This window comes from Athene cunicularia, assembly GCF_003259725.1.
Source record: "Athene cunicularia isolate RWA chromosome 3 unlocalized genomic scaffold, athCun1 chr3_part1, whole genome shotgun sequence".
In the NCBI taxonomy this organism is placed as follows: Eukaryota; Metazoa; Chordata; class Aves; order Strigiformes; family Strigidae; genus Athene; species Athene cunicularia.
Genome location: NW_020799097.1, coordinates 124,453,941 through 124,474,641, shown reverse-complemented (window position 1 = coordinate 124,474,641; position 20,701 = coordinate 124,453,941). Strand labels below are relative to the sequence as shown.

The 20,701-nt window shown below is 40.0% G+C and overlaps 1 protein-coding gene across 4 annotated transcripts in view; it reads right to left on the bottom strand.

Annotated features, from left to right (window-relative positions):
• Positions 1–20,571, bottom strand: part of MAP4K3 (mitogen-activated protein kinase kinase kinase kinase 3) — an 84,408-nt gene extending 63,837 nt beyond the window's left edge. For all 4 annotated transcript variants that reach the window (XM_026846308.1, XM_026846309.1, XM_026846310.1 and 1 more), the window contains exons 1-4: positions 20,357–20,571; positions 10,276–10,333; positions 7,059–7,149; positions 1,545–1,609 (exon numbers count right to left, since the gene is read on the bottom strand). In XM_026846308.1, the coding sequence (XP_026702109.1) occupies positions 1,545–1,609; positions 7,059–7,149; positions 10,276–10,333; positions 20,357–20,458 (316 nt within the window). In that variant the 5' untranslated portion in view covers positions 20,459–20,571. The remainder of the gene's footprint in view (positions 1–1,544; positions 1,610–7,058; positions 7,150–10,275; positions 10,334–20,356) is intronic.
• Positions 20,572–20,701: the final 130 nt, after the last annotated feature.

The following is a 20,701-nucleotide window of genomic DNA, read 5'->3' as shown; positions in this document are numbered from 1 at the left end:
CCTGTGACTTGTCTCCAGTCAGCAGACTTTGATCCCAAAATTAAAGGATTTTAAGACCAGGAAATGCAGTCCTCAATGCAAGCTTCTCAGGTTTTGCAGAGAAAAATAAACAGAAAATTTGGATGGGGCTTCTCAAAGGAAACTGAAGGAGTAGGGAGTTCAAAATGAAACAAGACGTAAGCACCTAACTGCTTAGGTGGCATGAAAAACCCACAGCCATAATATAAATTAGTATCATGCAATATATGTCTTCAGAACAGGTCTAGATCCATCTTCCCTCTTCAAAAGAAAAGCTCCAAACCCACATACAACTAAATATATTAGCACCCAGAGTATATATTTCTAGGCATGTATGTTTATTTTGAGAAATTTAATTCTGATTAACTTAAATGATTTAGGATTACAGAGGCCTATAGTTCAACCAAAATAAGACCCTTTGGAAGGTAATTAAGATCAGAAAAGAACTTTCCGCTCTACCAGCAGAGAAGCAAAAAAAAATCAGCTGCAACAGGAAACTGTTCCTGTACAATGTCTGTTCAGGCATTTATGTGGCATGAGCTCATTTCCTACTCTACAGGTGTTCCATATAACAAAACCTATTAGACACGAGGCTTTTATCAACACTAGCAAAAACGTAAAGGATCAGCAAGGCCATGCTCAAGTACCTATGCCATGAGCACAGTGTGAACTTATGAACTGGTGCCTTGTTTTAATTGCACCCAATTTTAAATATAAAAACACATACAAGCTGTTTATGCACAAGAGAAGGATGTGAAGATCCTAAGGTGTAAAATCTTCACAATTTGGATAGATTTCCTATCTGAAAAACATCACCCGAGAACCACAGAACTGTTACTCACAGTACACTCCTTTCCTACACAAGTTGTAATTCCAGGGCAATAAAATCCCTCAAAACTGATTTTGTCTCTTGGAAACTAGCAATCAACTGATCCTCTCTTTATGAAATAGATTTGCACATGCCCCTTGTTTCTTTGACCACTCACTGCACCTAAGCCTAAAGCAAATATACAAGGCCACCTTTGCTTTTGACATGTCATTGATGCAGCATAAAAAAAGAAGACCCTTGTTGCACTACTGCTATACAAACACACAAAAGATCACTGTTTACAAAGAGCATCCATGCTAATCAATTCACTTATCTAGGTATCTGTAGGCAGTGGTATAGATTATACTAAAGCAAAGTTCAAAAGTTCAGAAACAAAATGGCTATGAAGACAGCACATCAGTATATACTTTTTAAATTTTTGTAATACAATATTGTCTCTTTTTACAGCCTTTTAAAAGTAGTGATGGGTACAGAAGCTACTGAAGGAAGAAAGTAACTTTTGCTGCTCAAAAATACCCCACTATAGCTAATTCTGTTTAAGAAAATGCAACACAACCTAAAAGCTAAAATTTACCTTCAATGTATTATTATGTATACTAATATTAGTGTTCCTCCTCCCTGATTCTTAAACACTATAATCATCTCCATTTTTGAAAATAAGCTTTACTTAGACTTTAAGGAATTACTCTTGACATACCATGATAAATATCCTGTAGAGAGCCACCTCCACAAAACTCCATGCAAATCCATAGCTTGTCTCGTCTAAAAAGTGAACAAAACCATTCATTAACTGTCAGATTTGAAAATAGCACCTATAAAATTCAGAGGACTCAAACATTATAAAGCACAACATAACAAGCTCTGTATTATGAAAAGTACAAGTCAGATAGTAAATATGATTTAATCTTTATGGGATACTTCACTGTCAGATTAGTAATTAATGAAATACTCAAAATATTCCAGGGTTTATTGGAGAAATAGAACCAGTGAAACATGCGCAATGACTTTTGCTTAAGACGTACCATGAAAATGAAATCTATTTTTACTGAGAGTAAAGAGAAAACAGATGTGGGTTCTTAGTTCTTCCTCACTTTCACTTCTCCAATTTTTTCAGAGCACAGGAATTAACACCAAAAAAACCACCAACCAAAACAGCCAAACCAACCCAAACCAAGAAGCCCTAGGGATATCTCTCAACTCAGTTTCTTACACAACAGTGGAATGAAACTCCAGTGCTTTAGTCAAAGCTAGGCAGAGTGGAGTCCATGCTGTGGGTAAGTGCCTTGTCAGATGAAGTCTTTTCCCTCAAAAAATACCTACAGATATTTTTGGTGTCAGGGGTCAGAGGTAAGTTTTTTAGACGCTCTTAAGGGAATCAATTCAGTGTGACTCACTACACCTCCATAAAAGGTACTTTTCAAGAACAGACAACAGGCTGAAGGATTCAAAGGTATCTTCTATTATGAACACTAATGTCTATTTCCACTTAGTAATTTTCACTGATAAGTCAGATGTACCACATGTGGCTGCAGAAAGGCATTTTGAGGAGCAGAAAATCTGGGACATGCCTAGTCATTCCTGGCCATCAAACAGGCAAGAAAGAAAAAACACAACCACATTAGGGCAAATTGTGACACCAGACAAAGGAAAGACTGATGACTGCTCTGCAGCTTGCACATGACCCATGGTGTTAGGTTTCTTTCATTCATAAGGCTCTGTTCAAATAGCTGAGACACACCTGTGGGCAATGCCAACATTCATGGAGGTGTTCTGCAAGGCAATGGTGTAAGTGCTGAGCTTATCCCCTGAACTGCAAATTGCAAGTGTTTCTCACCAGCAGGTAACAGCTAGAATAGCTGCTATTCCAAGGAAGAACTGTATTTCTTGGATTTCCTCCCCTTTTATGTCCACAGTCCATGCAGTTCTCAAAGCTACTCCCTGTCTGCTTCCTCTAGTGGTGGGAAAGATACTATTCAGGCATTACAGAGGTTTTAAGCCATGTAAGTCCCTGGCTGTTAAATCCATACATTTCTAGGTGTTAATTAAAGCATTGTTTGAAATATGAAGGCTTTTCACTGAAATAACTGATCAAAGTCAGACACAGAAGCAATGTGACTACCTGTGAAAGAGGACTGGCAATTGCAGCAGAGGAACAAGAGTGAGAAAGCAGCACTGAAGAGACAGATATCTCCAAGTCCCTTGTTTATTCCCCACAATGATGCAGGACTCACAGCAACACTTTTGGGGGCGCTGGCCTCATGAAAGCCACTCTTTCCCATCCTGTTTGATGCCAACACCAGCAATGTGGAAGTGGGAAAAAGCCAGGTAAACTCCAGCAGCCTTGGGACAGCAGCAAAGCACCCACAAATTAAGAGGCATGAAGTAGGTAAGTGCTGTAAATTCCCACCTTCCCTTACTGGGCATTAACTTCCCAGTGTGGAAAATCCCTTCAGAAAAGGAAAAACACGTAAGAGGATCAAAAGTAGAGACTGTATTTCTGATTTGCTATCTAGCCTTTATTATTGTGCCTAAGTGCTTTCAGACAGGTGTATTCAACAGTTGTCTGTGTCTCCAGAGCATATGGTAAGCATAGGAAACAAGAAAGACACAATCCACAGTACTTTTAGTGTCTCTAACTTAACATCTAGGCTAACAGCAAGGCAAAAAATTTGTCTGAAAAATCCAAACATAAACAGAAGAAAAGCATGGGGAACAATATGCTGTAAGTGCCAAGTATAGGATGATGGTTTCTTTCTTAGTGTTCTTAGCATTGAACAATACTTGGAAAGCAAAAGGTCAGACAATGAGAGGCCTCAAACACAGCCATCTGATTGCCCAGACAAAAGAGAAGGGGAGGGGACCAAGCAAGAGCACAAGATTGCCAAAATATATATTTCCCAAAATTTAATTCTGGGTCTACAAAGGTATAATTTGATACCCTGAATTAAAAGAAATTTTTTTAAAGAAAAAGCATCCCCAGCCTGAATACAGCATGAGAAGAGGTACCATTTCAATCTAAAAGTTGTAAAGGAAGTTGAATGTAATAATTTGTTCACAGTCTGTTTCCATGTGAAATCTTAAGTCATCAGAAACAGCTTTTTATTAGTTATACTAAGCAATTTGTTCCCACTAGGACTAGTTAAAAGAAGCAGCTGGTACGACAACTGGATACATCTGTCAGTGTTTCTACAATGCAAATAATGTCACTTCCAGAAACAAACACAAATGGAACCCTCATACATTCTCCTCAGAAGTTCCTATGTTAGAAAAACAGCTTGGGGTAACTTCAACAGCACTGTGGAGCCCCAGCCGTCCCCTTTGCCATTCCTCACTTGCTTCTTTCTTCTAAATTTGTCTTCTGAAAAGGTTTCTAACAACTTCCTTCCCAGTACTGAGGACAAATAAAGCCATCGGGTAAAGTGGGGGACAGTTAAACATACCAAGGTGATCTCTCCCAAACAACAGCAGGCTTCGAGAATAAGCAACATCCATTTAAGAAGCTCAGTCCCCGTAACACAGAGCTTCCAAATACTGCCTTTCTGAGATCACAAGACCCCTTACCAACTTTACCACCTGACAATCTGTAAACTGCTGTCTAGTAACTCCACAAAATCTCAGTAGCAGTATTGATCATGCACAAGAGGCCTGCCAGCAGTACACTGAATAGAAGTAACATACAGTTTAGATTAACCTTCAAATTAACCTTAAATATTCAAAGCTGAAGTGCAGACACTTCTAGTTTGGAATACCAAGTCCCTACACGTACACATGCTTTACCTGTATGCACACCCACACAAACTTGTGCATAATGCAGCTCACAGACCAGGTTGGAGTTAAAAAAGCATTCAGGCTGCCAAGACAAGCAACCTTCCAGGTGTGGGATGCCAGAACAGCACAGCTTATTGATTTTATCTTCAGACTTTGATCCCTGCCTGCACATGTATACATGATAATGCAAGCAGTACACAATCACACACCTCCCAGCCTTGCTCATTGCAGCATGCAGATGCTGTTCATCTAACGGGTTAGTCAACAGCTTGCTTTCCTCTTTGTTCTCATACTTTCAGTGCATTTCCACTTAATCTTATTCTGAAAGTACATTTGCTCTTGGAAACTTCCTTCATACTTCACACTGAACTATTTCTATGAAGCACTAATATGCTTTTCCACTGCAGACCTTTGAAATTACTATAAAACAAACATAATTCAAAATACGAATTCTACTGACTCGAAGCACATCTGTCAGCATGCAATACTCATACACTCATCAGACAAAAGCTAATAGGATACTCATACCAAAAAAGATGCGGCGAACCCCATCAGTGATAAAACATGGTTTCAGCGAGCATCCAGGGGTATTCAGGACACTGAATACAAGAGGCAGGGAGAAGAAACTCCTCAGGATAGCATTAGTCAGCCAAGCTTCTGCATGACACCTCTCCTTCTCCTCTAGCATGTACTGCCAGGTCCTTCTTGCTTCCCCACCACTGCCTCCAAGTTCTGGCACAATCAACTTGTCCAATTTCAGTTTGCTCTAACTATGCAGATGTTCAGCACTGAGGTCACTAAGAACACCACACAGTGCTCAACACTTGCTATTTCAACATTCTGTCCTAGCTCGTGTCCCAGAGCAATATAAGGAATGCTCAACAATTGTCACACAAGCCAGGGAACACTTTAGCTCCTCTGTAGCACTGCAAACACTGCTGGCTAGAAAAGAAACAGTAATCGCAATTTCCTTACATCTGGTTGATCTAGAATGAAAGTAAAAGAAATGCAGTATTTCAGAAGGTAACTTGGTCAAATTTGAAAGTAGTTTTACAAAGAAAAGATGCACTCCATACACAAGACCAAATTCCTGCTTCAAAGATGGTAATTTTTTTGTTGAAAGGCTTTCATGCACCAAGACTTTTCATGAGAAAATATGACTTATATCTTTCCACCTCCAATCCTGAAGCACTCGGCTGATATTGCTGAAAAGCTTTTGGCTACAGCAGATAGTCATCATGGAGAACTTCAGCTGAAGCTGTTGAAGTCTAGTACATGTATGTGTAAGTCAACTTGGCAACTTCCCATTATGATTAGTCTAGTAACGTTCCAACATACAGAACTATCATGTCCCACCTATACTGTCCCCAAGCAGACAGAAGATACAGGAACACGTGAAAGGAACAAGAAGCCTCTGCCATAAAGAGCATCATGACTTTTCAGAGCCTTTTCAAAGCTTTTTATTACAGGGCATGATATGCCTAAAATTATGACGTTAGATTCACAAAATCCAGGTCTAGTCCTTGAATTTCAAGCCATTGCTTTACCTAGCATAAAACATTTGTCAGGATGTATTAAAAAGTATTGTAAAAGCAAACATTATTAGAAACTAGCCATCAATTTTCTCAAAACTAAGACTTTGTCTGGAGTTCAAGTTTACTGTACTTGTAACAAGTAGCCATAATATCTTTAGAGGAATTACATAAAAGAATGAGACAGAACAATTCACATACACTACATCAAGTGTCCTGAACAACTCTGCAGCTAAAGAGGAAAAAAAGCAAAGATGAAAGAGCTAAGATATTTTAGCTTTTAGTTTTCAAAACAAATCCAAAACTCAAATCACCAGTGAACTTTTTAAAGGGTGCATGGTTTACATTCTTAGGTACTCTAGCATGAAATTGTTCTTAAAGCTTAACAGAGCACTACTACTCTTAGGCAAGAAAAAAAACCCAACATTTTTTTCCTCCTTATTTCCCCATAACATTTAATTTTGAGTTTCTCAGACAATTTTACATGCCAACAGCATCTAAGTAAGAACATTTCTGAGAACTTCATCTGTATTAGGTGATATTTACACCTCCCAAAGTTTTGCAATTTTAAGAGAAATTTTACTGAAACAGATTTAAAAGATACTCTATATACAGAATTTTTCCTCATGCTTGTCATACTTCTGCACTATTTCCATTTATGTATTAAATTCCAACCTTTTAACAACTCATTTCCAAGGAAACATTACTACATGGTCACTGTAAGACTTTGCTAAGAGAAACATTACTTATAGTGAGACACTGTAGTAAACAGAATAGATTTTAAGGTAAATGAAAAAATAATATACAATTTACTTATTTGGTAAATTATGTTTTGCCTAAGTCACTTTAGACCTGTCCTTTACAAGGAGAGAGAGAGGCATTTTTAAGTGAACAAAAGAAACAAAATGTACCTGAGATAGCTGCCAAAATAAGCAACAATGTTTGGATGTTTACAGTCTTTCATCATAATGATTTCCTGCTGCACAACAGCAAAATCTTCTCCTGAAAAGCAGAAGAATGAATATTTTCACTGGCTTGGTTCATACTCACATCTTAACTAGACTTTCAGTACATGTTTATAAAATAAACATTTTGAGTAATTAAAACTAATTATCTGCCAGTTTCACAGACATATAAAGCAGCTGTAAATCAATATTTACTATCAAGAACTTATCAATAAGTAACTATATTCTTAAGAAGTTTCATTCTGGGCCAGACAGACCTCACATCTGCTATCTCTTACAACATTTGCCATAGCTTTTTCTAGTCTTTATTTTCTGAGACTCCATGCTGTGTCCATCTGCCTATGCCCAGGTTCTTAAAAACATGACAAAAGTTTACTATTTTTCGCCACATGTCCAGAACCCATTAGATCATCTTCCTGAGCAAAAAACATTCAATAGCATGCTGCTGCTGCAACTTTTCAGTAAGCTTGGTAAGCACATAAATTTACAGACTGAACATAACGCTGACATAGACATGGCATTTATCTTACTATTTGGTGCCTCGGTTGTACCTGTCCTTCTACAAACAGTTCTTACTGTATGTGTACACAGAGAAATTTATGCATGAAATTGAAAACCCAACAGACACATCTTTGTTTCTGGGGTGTTGCAGACACAACTTTGTTTTGGGGGTGTTGTGAGGGATTTCATAGGTAAGATAAAGAGAAGGCAAGAAAGATATCAAATATATGAGAATGATGGTAACAGATAATTGACAGCCTTTTTTTTTTTTTTTTTAAGAAATACATGTCAAATGTTCTTCTGCAGTTCAGTATCTTACACTGGGGCTCCTCTGAAATTTCCTAAGTCACAAGGGCAAATTATAGCTAGTCTGGTAGTACTTCTAAAGAAGTTCTGAAGTTTGTTTAGTTACTAGATACGCAGTTGACAAAACCCAACTCATTCTTACCAACCTCAAGGACTTCATAGGTGAAACAAGCCTGAAGACCTAGAATAACCATTTAACTTCATGAATAACTTGAGACTTTATAAGCAAGTTGAAAAAACAGGAAAATTCAAAGTATGTTAAAATTCCCCTTTCAGTATACCTCAGTGTAACTCAGCTTTTAAACCAGAAGCTGAAGCCATTGTCTAAAAAGTCAATATAGTCACAAAGCTCATTTTTATCAATGATCACAACCCAAAAGCACTTCTCAAACAGGTCTGTTAATAAATTTAAAATGTAACACAACAAATTCCAACAGAACTCGCAAAGCTATTACCTAAGAAAATATGTTTTTCTCCCAACACATTAACATACTAGTGAACTATCCACTGGGTTCTTTTTAACCAGAAATCCAATATTCACATGTATTTTATTTAGCTGATAGCAAGTTTCAAACCACAAGCTGCAAGTTAACATCACAACACACTGTCTACTCTCCGTGGTGTGTTGCTGATGGCTTGTTGTATCATAGCTACACATTTAAACTTTCAAACACTGAGGAGCACACAAGTAATTATTTTCACATATGGATAGGCATCTCTGGGAAAGGACCTGATTCCTCCAGTACTTGACCAGTGTTTTCACTGCATCCAAAATATTAAAGTAGCATAAGATTTAGAATAACTACCTAAACATTATTAACATTTTTCACACTCTTGCCCAATCTGCAAAACTTGCAAAGAAAGCCAGTGCCACGCTCCTGGAATGTGGATGCTGCCTGTCTGAAGACAAGGGAGTCAAGCCTCTACTGAACTGGAAGGGACAACTACAGCGAGAAACTGAGTTGCTGAGCAGACAGAGGATAGTTAAAGTGTGTTCTCTGTGCGCCACTCGGGGTATCCAAAGGCTGCCAAAAAGACACGATTGAACTGCAAGAAGCCAGTTGTTATCCCCATCAGCACAGCATGAGGGCAAATGACCGAAGCTGCAGTGCTCCCCAGGCCCTGTCCACAGCTCGGAGAACACACACAGCACCATCCTCTGAGTACTACTCAGCACAACCCATACAACACTTTTTAACCAAATCACTTCATACTTTCAAGAATGGTAGTCAGCTAAGTAAAAAGTTGCATTATTTTAAATGTTGACATCATCTGTGTCTGTGGAGTCCTATGGTTCTCTCCCCGATGTGCAAATCTTATCTTTTCAGTTCCACAGGGAGACACAGCATGGCTGCTCAGCTTAGCCATGCTGGTAACACACATCATGCACAATCAAGTACTCCAGCAATGGGAACTGACACAAAAAGCCAAAGAATATACAAGACTAGACAAGATAATCTGGGACCACAACTTTCAGCGTGAACAAAAGCAGTGTGGTGAACATACACTTTTGGAGCTATGCAGGAACAGACTGTCCTGTCTTGAATTTTTATATGTGCATGCATTATATAAACATACAATTCTGGAAGTGATTAGAAATGTTAAGAGAAAAAAAAAAAAGAAGGAAGAAACCAGTAACTTTTTTCCCTTCTTGCCCACACAGACCTTAAGGATCAAGGCAGGCAGTAGTTAAAGTATTACCCCCCACACCCGCATAAATTTTGAAAGGGAACACTAACAGTTATGAGTTAATCAAGAAGTCTGGACATTTTACTTCCCAGATTGTTCAACAAGTCTAGCCATACTAATAGAGCAGCACCTGCAGGCTGATAACTGATCTGTAGGGCATATGTACTTTGCAAAATCACAACATTAAGCACAGTTCAAGCACAAATCTAGTACAATGAAATCCTAATCAGAGTTCCAAGAGAATTTAATGAAATGTACTCAATTCCCAAATACTAAGCCTAGCTATTATTTCACCCTTCCTTTTTCTCTCTCCCTCTATACTCTCTCCAGGTTGAGTTCTTTTCTGCCTTGTCATCTTCCTCATTTCTTTTGTTCTGTACAGGTTTTTGTTATCACATGGATTGAAAACATAGTACTTAAAACCAAAACCCACAATTCTCGCTGAAACTTTAATCAGCTTTTCTTTACCTGTTCTCCAGTTACATTTTTTCCTCTTGCACCTCGCTTGTCATGCTTGTTCTTTTTTAGAACTGTGTATTTTGTCCTACATGAAAAGTCAACAATTATCCATTCTTTCAGTAAGTGGACTAAATTGATTTTGTACAATTGTATCTTAAGCATGAAAATATTTTGTTTCCGTAGCTTATTTCAGTTAAGAAACACTTACCTGGTTCTAGTTTTATTACTTTAATTGCTGCTAGCTCACCCGTGTTGACATTTCGAGCCTACAAAAAGAAAAGAAAACAATATTTATAGAACAGAACACAGCAGTCAGCTCTGCATTCTCAACTTGACATTCTCTGACAACACAGAGTCAAAGAGCAGCTAAGATACACAAGGATCTAAAACTGTGAAATCACTTGCTGGTTTTTTTTTTGTTTTTTTTTTTTTTTTTTTTTAAAGCAAAAACCACCTCAGGAGAAGACAATAAATTAAAACATCTATTTACATTTCATTCAGGGTTAGAAGTTTTTTTTTTCCCCCAAATACACCATGCATTTATTTTTTTCTTGGGCTTACAGCATATATTTTCATTAGATAAGCATCATAATTGAGTTCTGCTAATACTCAAAACACTTAACTAAAATAATTCACATCTGCACTCAATGACAGTGAACCGAACAGTAAGAATTCTGTAGTTAACATGCTCTTCTTGTGTGTCAAGCTTCTCATCCTGGATTTATTTTCTAACAGCAAAGCAAGCTATCTCAAAAAAAACAACAAACCAACCCACAAAACCCACTAGGCAGCTAATTTATACCAAGATGTGAAGCTTTAAGTATGCTCAGGAAATTACTCTGCCACACAACAGTCCTAACTTCTGCAAGTCCTTAACCATGCTGTACTTCCATATTAAAATCAATAAACACACCAATCACTGAAATACTGACTACAAAGTAGTTATAACATACAAGGATCAGACAAGCAGGGCCCAGGGAGTACCAAGGGCTGTACCCTGCAGTGCATGTGATTGCTTCCAATACTCCAAGGAGAGTGATGCAGTGCTTCCTGCTCCTTTCACTACATGCCCCCTGATCCTTACTCTCTGACAGCAACAGCATCCTCCCCTTGCTGTAAGGGTGCACAAAACCCAAGCCAGCAAACAATGGAGTCCGAAGGCATTCCCACAGCAGCTCTGTGGCAACTTCAGTAGCAATTACTCAGCAGCTTAACTGCATTTTGCACGGGGCTCTGGCATGCTATAGCCTACCTTCTACAGAACAATCAAGGAAGCTAAACTTTTAAAAAGCCATTAAGAAGCAACACAAATGATAGCAGCAATGATTTATCTTCTAGAACTGTTGTTGCATTTCCCTACTAACTGCAAACCAAGAAGCCATCTGTCCAGTGCTTTCAAGATACTTCCGTACTCCCACACCCAGCTATGGGAGGGGGCAGCAAAGCTGCTCCCCAGCACAGATGTAGCTGGTCTTAAGTAAGCTCAGCAATAGCCTCTCTTCTTCCCAGGGGTCTCAGCACCTGGAGCTGCACTGTGATGGACCACCACTGCACTGAATGCCATACCCACTGTACCCTTACACAGGACACAGAAAGCGCAACTAGTCCTGCTTTTGCTTTTCCCCTCGTGCACTTTCAAATAAAAAAAAGTCAGAATTACATAACTTAAAGATGTAGATAGGTGCCCACCTTTGCAGTGGCTAATGCCCTCATTTGAGTCCCTTTAGGAACCCAAGGGCTCACACCTTTTATTGACTGGCTATGAGACTCACCAAATACTGTATAAGGTATTGATTTGTCACATGGCAGCTTGAGAGCTGGTTGTGGAACCACAAGTGGAGGGAAAAAAACCCCTAAGACTATAAAAAATAGCCAGTGATACAGTCTGGAAATGAATGCAGTGTGTATTCCTATGTTTAGAGATCTACACAGGTCATTACTAGCGCAGTCAACCTCTCACCATTTCCTGGTGTGGCAGCGCTTTTCTGCAACCCTGGGAATACCAGCTTTCGCTAATAATTTGCATTTGATGGTTATGGATAGATCCTGAGACCAGTGGGAATCCTGTAAAAGTTAAGGAGTAGTCCAAACTTGATAGACTGTGGAAAAAAACAGGTAAAAATGAATTTTCTCTGGCAGCCTCTTTGTAAGTCATTATTTGCCCACCCCACCGATAACAGCAAGGTCTCCACTCATCACTTTATGGTGGAAAAAAGACGCTAAAAACATTAACAGCAAAAATATTTTCCTTTTATCTGTACTAGAGAATGAAGGCAACACATGAGAATGTGGCACCACTGAAGCATAAGCTTTTTATTCCTTATTTCTCTTCCCAACACATGCTTTTCATAGCAAGAAACACACAGAGGCAAGATGTTCATGAATCAAAAAGTTTGCATTTTTTAACCTCAGAGATTAACAAGAAAAATTGCTGAATCTTTAACAAAGATCACAGATCATCAAGGAGTCTTGTTAATACTTAAAGATAAGTTTTGGGGCAACTGGTACTAGTAAGGTGATCAATGAGACACAACTGTAGTGGATACAAGTAAGGAGATCCTGAAGTTATGCAGCCTGCATAAAGCTGGGATGTGCAAGCCAAGCTGGAAAAATTTCACAGGCTTCAACAACATTGCTAGTCAAAGAAAAAAATGGATTTTTTTTTTCCCATTTTAGTATTTATTTTTAACAATATTGTGTCCAGGTGTCAAAAAATTTCTTTGACTATGGCTCCACAAGTTACTATGCTCTACAGAGTGCTGTGGCAACTAAAGCAAGATAGAAGGTGGGTAGGAGCTAGTGACAATTTCAGAACAAATCTGATTAAAACATATGGGGATACTAATCACAAAATTTTATGTGATCATGATGCCAAAAAGCTATCAGTAGTAGACAGACAAATCTATAGATACATCTGGAGCAGGACATGTAAAATCCCAGCCAAAGGAATAGAGTCTGAGCAGCAGGCAGCCTTGACACACCTGTGCTATCCACACATCCTGACTGGTTTGGCCCCACTCCAAAAGAATTTCTTCAACCTCATGTTCTCAAAAGAGCTGTTCAAAATCATGGGCAGGAAAGAACAGACATTCTCTTGGGCATTTCTTCCTTTCTTCAACACCAGCAGTAGTGGGACTCTCTGGTCAGCTGGCCATTCTCTGGACCAGCATCTGCCTGGGCTCATGAAAGGCAGAAAAGAGGAACAAAATCTGATTTAATGCAGGTCACCAATGGCTTCAAGAAGAGCAGGATACCAAGTCCTCAAGGGCATAAACTGTGACATAAGAAAACATGAACTGAGGTCGATAATGAGATGGGGAGTCTAAGTCAGATAATAGTAAGTTACCACTTTGCATCCTATTCCATTTGGGTTATTATAGTTGAAAGTGGTATCACAACTAAGAATATTAATTGCCTTTGTTAATCTGAATATATAAAAAAAGATTATTCTGACCATAGTGACACAAGGGTTCCCGGCAAATGATGAAGATTTAGGCACCCCTGAGATCCCATCAACACACCAGTTACAAAGCAATTCCTTGACTAAGTTCACAAGAAAGAGACTGAGAAAGACTGAAGTACTGTATGCTTTTCAATGCGTGTTGGAGCTAGCTCTGACTCTTAATTTGAGGGTGCTTGTATATGTACCGTACAATAGCTCAGAATATTGCGGGCACTATCTTATGCTTTCATTTAGCATAATCGCACTAAAGTTGTCAATTACTTAGAGGCTTTGAGACTGACACATCAGTATGGAATATCTGGCTGAAGAACAATTTCAAACAAGTATTTTTGAGTTAGCAAATGCAATGAAAACTTTCAAAGAGGCTCATGTAAAAAAATACATTCATTTTTTTCTTTCCTCTTGCACCTTAAGTGCTCTATCTCCCAGTCTTTTTGATGATGAGGTTAACAGCAATTGCCAAGAGTTTTTCCTCCCATCCCGGTTTCCACAATCAGGAGCCTGCAATTAATTCCTCTGCATGCAGATTTCATTATGTCAATAGGAATGAATTAGATGGGTCTTCCAGAAGCAAAGATCAGCCTACAACGTTTGCATCTACATGTAGTCATTTCACTAAAAAGCATACAACATTTATACAGTGTCTACTCTGGAAAACCATCTAGAGATCCTCATTCTCCCAGCAGCTTCCAGAGATCTAGATTGCCACATGTGAGGAGGAGTTTAAAAAAAAATTTAAAATCCACTAACCACTAAGTCAAGCTGAAGAAGCATTATCTAATTAAACAGGAAATAATTAACAGCATCTCTGTGACAATAGCAGGATATCAGATCAAACTGTTACATAAAAAACAGCCACCCACTAGAAAAATCCAGGTTTTGTTGTTATTACATTATACAAAAATTCATTAGCAAAAATGCCTCACGATTGGAAAGACCTATTACCCTGAAATGGAGAAAGAGCAATCGAATTGGGCTGCATATGGATGGGCTCTATGTGGGAAATATCAGCCAAGCAAGAGATGTGTGGATGGTGTGTGTCTGAAAAGAAAAGGAGGCAAAAGAAGAAAAAGAGGAGGAAGGCCAATACTTAGCACTGTACCTTAATATATGAATCTGCTGTTATAGCATAAGAAGGCTGTGCAGCTGAACCAGTATAGACATAAAATCCAAGGTCCAAGGAAGTAAATCTGTTGCCAAGTTTGTATTTGTCCTTCAAATGGAAACAGTAATATAAAGGATAAAATGCTGCCACAAAAACTAGGCCAAAAAGCAAGGTCTAAGACAGTAACAACCAGGTGCTTCTGGTTTTGATTACTTCTTACATGAATTGTTGCACAAAATGTAGACAACTAATCTCTAAACAAGTTGCTACTTTACGAGATAACTGGCCCCAGAGCACACACTGCTGTCCTGACCTTGATTAGCTCTGCTCTTCAGGAAAGGCAACCTAACAGTTTCTCAACCTCCCTGCTTCTAAGACCTACAGTCCCTCCCTTCAGTCTCTCTCAATCCTACAGAACTCCCCCCAAAGTCAATTCAACTCTCCAAGCCAGCAGAAATCCACCTGCCTCCCTTTTCTGGGTTAGTTTTCTGCCAGGTTAGCTAACCGCGCCATCCCAGGCATCATGCCGAGGGCCAGAGCAAACGCAAGGTAAATGGCAAGACAGCCAGAAGCAGAGTGGAGAATCACGCCTCTTGGGCAACAGTGAGATGTTTAATCAATTCAGCACATCCTACGAAGTCACAGCTGTAATTAACAGGAACCAAACTACCAAAAATTATGCTAAAAATTACTAGGTTCCACAATCTGGTAGGAGGTGTGATACCAAAACACGACAGCTACAATTTTAGAAAGCAATGCTTTGATAAAGGTGATGTTAAACAAAAAGATCTGAAATGAAGGCAAACAAAAATCCCTATGGAAGGCATGGATTCTTGATTAAGAAGACCACAAGCACAGAAACTAAACCCTGCAGTACTTACTCAGCACAGTAAAAACAGGATGGCAAAACATCCACTCCTCTCTGCCTGCCAATCTTCAAAAGACAATTAAAACTGAAATAGAGAGCCTTCAAAACATAGATATTAATTCCTAGAAAAATCAAAAGGAGCTTTAACAGCTGTAAGGTCAATCAAACAGAAAGGAAGACTGAAATGCCTATCAAAACCCACACAACTAAAAGGCACAGTTTCAATATTTCAGAAGAGCAAAGCTGTAGAAGAATTGATGCCTTACCGGATCACCCCATGAAAGAGCAGCAAGGGTATGGACATGGAGACAAGAGATTTGTGCGCAGAACTCTGCAAAATTTGAATTCATAAAAATTCAGGTTCATCTGTTTTGGACACATTCTCTTCCAGGAACGCACAGAAGCCCTATCAGAAACCAGAAACTCCAAAACACCCTTGACAGAAGAAAGCAGTAACAATCACCAGGTGCCCCCCAGAGATACCTACAGAATCTGAGAGTTTCTGCATGAAGCACCTGAACTGACAGATACATGACTGCCCTCAACAAAACCAACTCCCATGCGAAAGGGTTGAGGCGCAGAAAATCAGGCTTTTTCCTTTTCAAAATGAGACCCCAGGCAAAGCACACTCTACCAACTTCCATGTCTTCATTTGTTAACTGGCTGAAGCCATAAATGACAAAAAACCTGAATTAAGGCAGACATGGTATAACAGATACATTTGCAGGAACAATAATCTCACTAATTATCAGAACTATTTGAATTTCAGTACAGGGAAAAGTAAAAGGCAGCCCTTGCTTTTAGTAAGATGCTAAAAATCTTTGGAAGGGTCCACCCATGCTAGATGAATGATCAGATGGCAAATGAAGTTCAACCTTTACTAAACCAAAGTGCTGATTTTTTTTTTTGTCTAAGATGTGCTGTGATTAATTTCTATCATATGAATAAAAGAAATTGATCTGCGATCACCTCAGAATATACTTCAAATCTATGTGCAGTTACTATCGAAACCAAAGATATTAGGATGGGGGCAAAAAGGAAAATTACAGCATTACTATTAACATAAGTCTCAGAATACCACGTGCAGTACTTGTAACCCCAAATGAATGGCATAAATTTCAGAGTTCCTGGGACTAGGGACAATTAGAAAGGCAATTTCATACAAAGAGAGCAAGAATTCTTTCTAAATAAGAGAGGGAGTAAAGACAGGGCAAACAAAAGTAAGCAAACACCTTGTTTAACTCTAGGAATATTTCCTGAAATTGAGCAGGACAGAATAGTGTCTCTTTTTCACAACCAAAAAAGCATAACTCCCCTTTCACACTTTGCTGTCCACCCTACACAATTACATTCTTTGCAACTGAAATTTAGAAACACAAAAGACAAGAATTACTTGTACAACGGCATAACTAATTTTCACCCTTTCTACAGGGTGTCACTTTGGATGAGAATATTTGACAGATAACAGAAGGTGAAATTCAAGAACTTCCCTAACATAAATGCAATCAGAAAATCAATTCATTAGTCTCTCAACTAGATGAAGCTAAATTACTTGACAAGTAAGTTTCCTGAGACATAGAAAACAAAACCACACAAAGAAGTGCTATGCAACACTCAATAACACTCAACTACCCCAAAAATATTATTAGCAGATTGTCTGTCTGTGTTTTGTTACAGATACATCAACTATTCAACAAAGTAGTAACCCGATTTCACCATTAATTTTAGCAGTCTTGAGAGGAGACATCTCTAGACACAGGAACAGATTTTAAGTCCTGTGTTTTACTTAAACTTCTAATAAGAACTCTGTAATATTAATGTTTTAGCTATCTATTGTGGCAACATAGCTTCATTGAAAAAAATTTTAAAAACCCAAACATCATCTCTCTCTTGCAGGCCCTCACTGAAAAGAGTGTTATGTCCAGTTGTTACATTCCTCACATATACTAAGAACTAAGCAACCTACATGAAAGCTTCATCTCCTACAACAAACTTACACTGGTGCTAGTTAGAAGAGACACGTTATTATTGACTCTGCATATCTGATAGAGAGCTAATTTTACGAACTAGTAACCCACTACCTTTCCTGTGATGAATTATCTTCTTCAAAGTCTCTTTGAAAGCTGAACTTGAGTGGGACAGCAGATAATTCTAAAATAACGGTTCAAGCCAAAAATCCATACTTGTGCTGCACTAGCACATTTCCAGGTATCAGCTACACAGCAGGACTTATGGGAGCAGGATCATATCAATCCGACCCATATCCTCATTCTCTTAGAGTCTTCATAGTTCAGTCTGCACCACAGGCTCTTACCTCAAATCTGAAAATCTTCCTAGTAGAGACTCTGTTTTTTTTGTTGTTTTTTTTAAAAAGTTGTGGGGGTTTTTTTAAGAAATCAAACATTTAACCCATGCCCTGTTGTAACTCAGTTCAACTAAAATGGAGCAAGGAAGTAGATGCCAGTCTGCTCCGCTTTCAGCTCAACACTGCCAGGAAAGCAGGTTACAGAACAGTCAGCATTCAGCAAGAATGTCAACGTACCAAAACTGTCGTCTTATTAAGGCAATAACCCCTACTTATTAACAGTAGAAACACCTCCCTACATGTCTCTCCCTGCTAAGAAGGAAAAACCACAGTTTACAAAGAATAGTTTGAAGCTGTCCGAGTATATCCACTGCTTGGATTCAACTCTGCTAAAATCCTATCACTGATGAGAACCATGATCACATGGCTAATCTCAACTTCACACGATTATTTCATCAACCACAAAGATCACCTACAGATGACAGCATTAAGCAAATGAAATAAGGTTTATGAAATCCCTCACAAATTTAAGATAAAACCCTAGTAAGCTCATGTATGGATACCTATCACTTAGTACTGCATTACTTCCTCTTTGTCATGTTAAAAGTAACCAGTCTTCATTATTATTTTTGGGCTACTTTTATGCTCCACTTTCAAGATGCCTTGGGCAAGATGCCTTGCCTCAAAATGATACAAGTAATAAATCATCCAGGAGAAAAAGTGCATCTCATTCTCCTTACACTGTCCACAACATAATCAGAAAGCACTTACCTCTCTCTCATCTAAAAAAAAAAAAAAAAAATAGTTCTAATACCACCCTAGTGTATCTTGGTCCTGAGAGATCACCTTTTAGCTCAGTTGTCACGAACAGACTGTAAAAACGCCCCAAAGCCAAACACTGGCCACTCACAAAGCACCGAATTGAAGGCTACTGCATTATAAGTACAATCATCATCAAGAAACTTTGATAAATTCAATGAAACTCATTAGGTTTCAGATGCATAGTGGAACTGCAAATGTAAATATTCACTCTATGGTTGGAGCTAATGTCCTTAAAATTAAACTGTAAACACAGATGACTTGTCTAATTCACATCATGTACAGAGCATTGAAAAAAAAATCTGATTAATAAGACAGAGCCCATATGCCAGTTAAACTGCAATAGAAACAGAGCTGAGCACATCAAGATAGCAGTTTGTAAAAAACAAACAAACAAAAAAAGCATACGGCACGCAGACTTAGATAATTAAAATATTGGCATAGTACACAAATACTTAAAGATAGCTGACAAGGTGGGGAAAACAAAAACTCCTTTGAACTAAATAAATCTGGAAATTAGCACACTAAGATTGCAGTAACAAGAGGATTTATGTGTGAAACTTCCGTAACATTGAAGCAAGCTGAGATTAAACCAAAATTGCCCCAAGCCAAACAAGACTTAATTCTAGGCATATTCACTAAGAGTCAAAGGCAGCATCAGCGCTAGTTCTGTGCACCTCAAACTGGAATGTTTCCCTACAGTCCTGCCCGCCAATACAAGTTTTCTTAGACACACATGTCCACCCTGTGATGACAAAAACGGACCAGAAGACACTCTGAAAGCACACTGTAATGATGCTTCCAATAGGCTGCACGCAATTCTCCTCTCTGCTCAGCCACCAAACAGGAGCAGGTAAGAACTAGCGTCATCCTACCTGAGAGACTGACTGCCGCATTCCCATGCAAGAGTTCAGCTGTCTACACAACAACATAAGCTGCAGAGCAAAGTCCAAGTATGCTACAAAGCCGAAAGAGCCAAGTTTATGTTTAGCTGCTGTTGCTTTAGCTTTGCTTCTCCTACATTTCTGAATTTTTAGGTCAGGATCATGAAATACTCTGATCGTGACGACGCCTTTCCTGACTCCCTAGTTTGCCCTCCGACTGGTTAGCCTCACGTTTTACAGAAACACAAGCACAAACCTCTGGTATCTCGAACCCAAGACAGCGACGGGAGCAGTAGCCGGGATGAGCAGTCCTGCTCGCCCTTAGGCTCACGATTTAAAGAAACATTTGGCCGGGAAACGAGCGAGGAGGTGTGCTTCCCGACACGCCACAGTCCCCGGCTCGTCCGGGGGAGAGCCAACCCTCAAGCTCCGCCCGTGAAACGGACGCCCGAGCCGGCACCCAGCAGCGGGAAGAATCGGAGCTGTTCCAGGGCCGTAGAAATCCGGGAACTGGGCCGCGGTGCCTCGCCGGCAGCAGAGCCCGGCCGCCTCCAAGCCACGGAGACGCAGCCAGACCGGCGGCAGGGAGAGGCGAGGCGGGCACGGCCCCTCCGATGGGCAGTTGGAGGCGGCCAGGCCAGGCCGGGCGTCCACCCACACTCCCACCAGGCCGGGGCCTAGGACATGGGACGACCTCACTGCTCACAACGGCGGGAGCACCCACGGGGCCAGGGCGGAGGAGTGGGCGGCGTCGCTTGGCCCTCCTGAGGTTTTGGAGGGTGTGGGGGGTGTGTGTGTGTGTGGAGAGACGACACCCCCCCGCCAAACCGCGGTGCTGCGTCTACCTTGTAGACGTCACCGTAGGTGCCGCTGCCGATGCGCTGGATAAGCTCGAAGTCCTCCTGGGGGTTGCGCCGGGACAGGTCGCACACCCGCCCGCCGCTCATGGTGCTGGGGGAAGGCACCACTCAGCCACAGCCCCCCACGGGGGAGGAGAGGGGGAGGGAACCCGACACCGGAGCACTCACAGGTTCCCCCCAGCCCGCTCCAGTAACATGGCGCCAAGCCTACACACTGCGCAGGCGCCAGAGTTATTACTCCTTTCCTCCCCTCCCTTCCGCGGCGACCTTTGCGCCTGCGGAGTGCCGGCAGGAGGTACGGCGGCCTTTCGGGCGCATGTACCTGCCCCG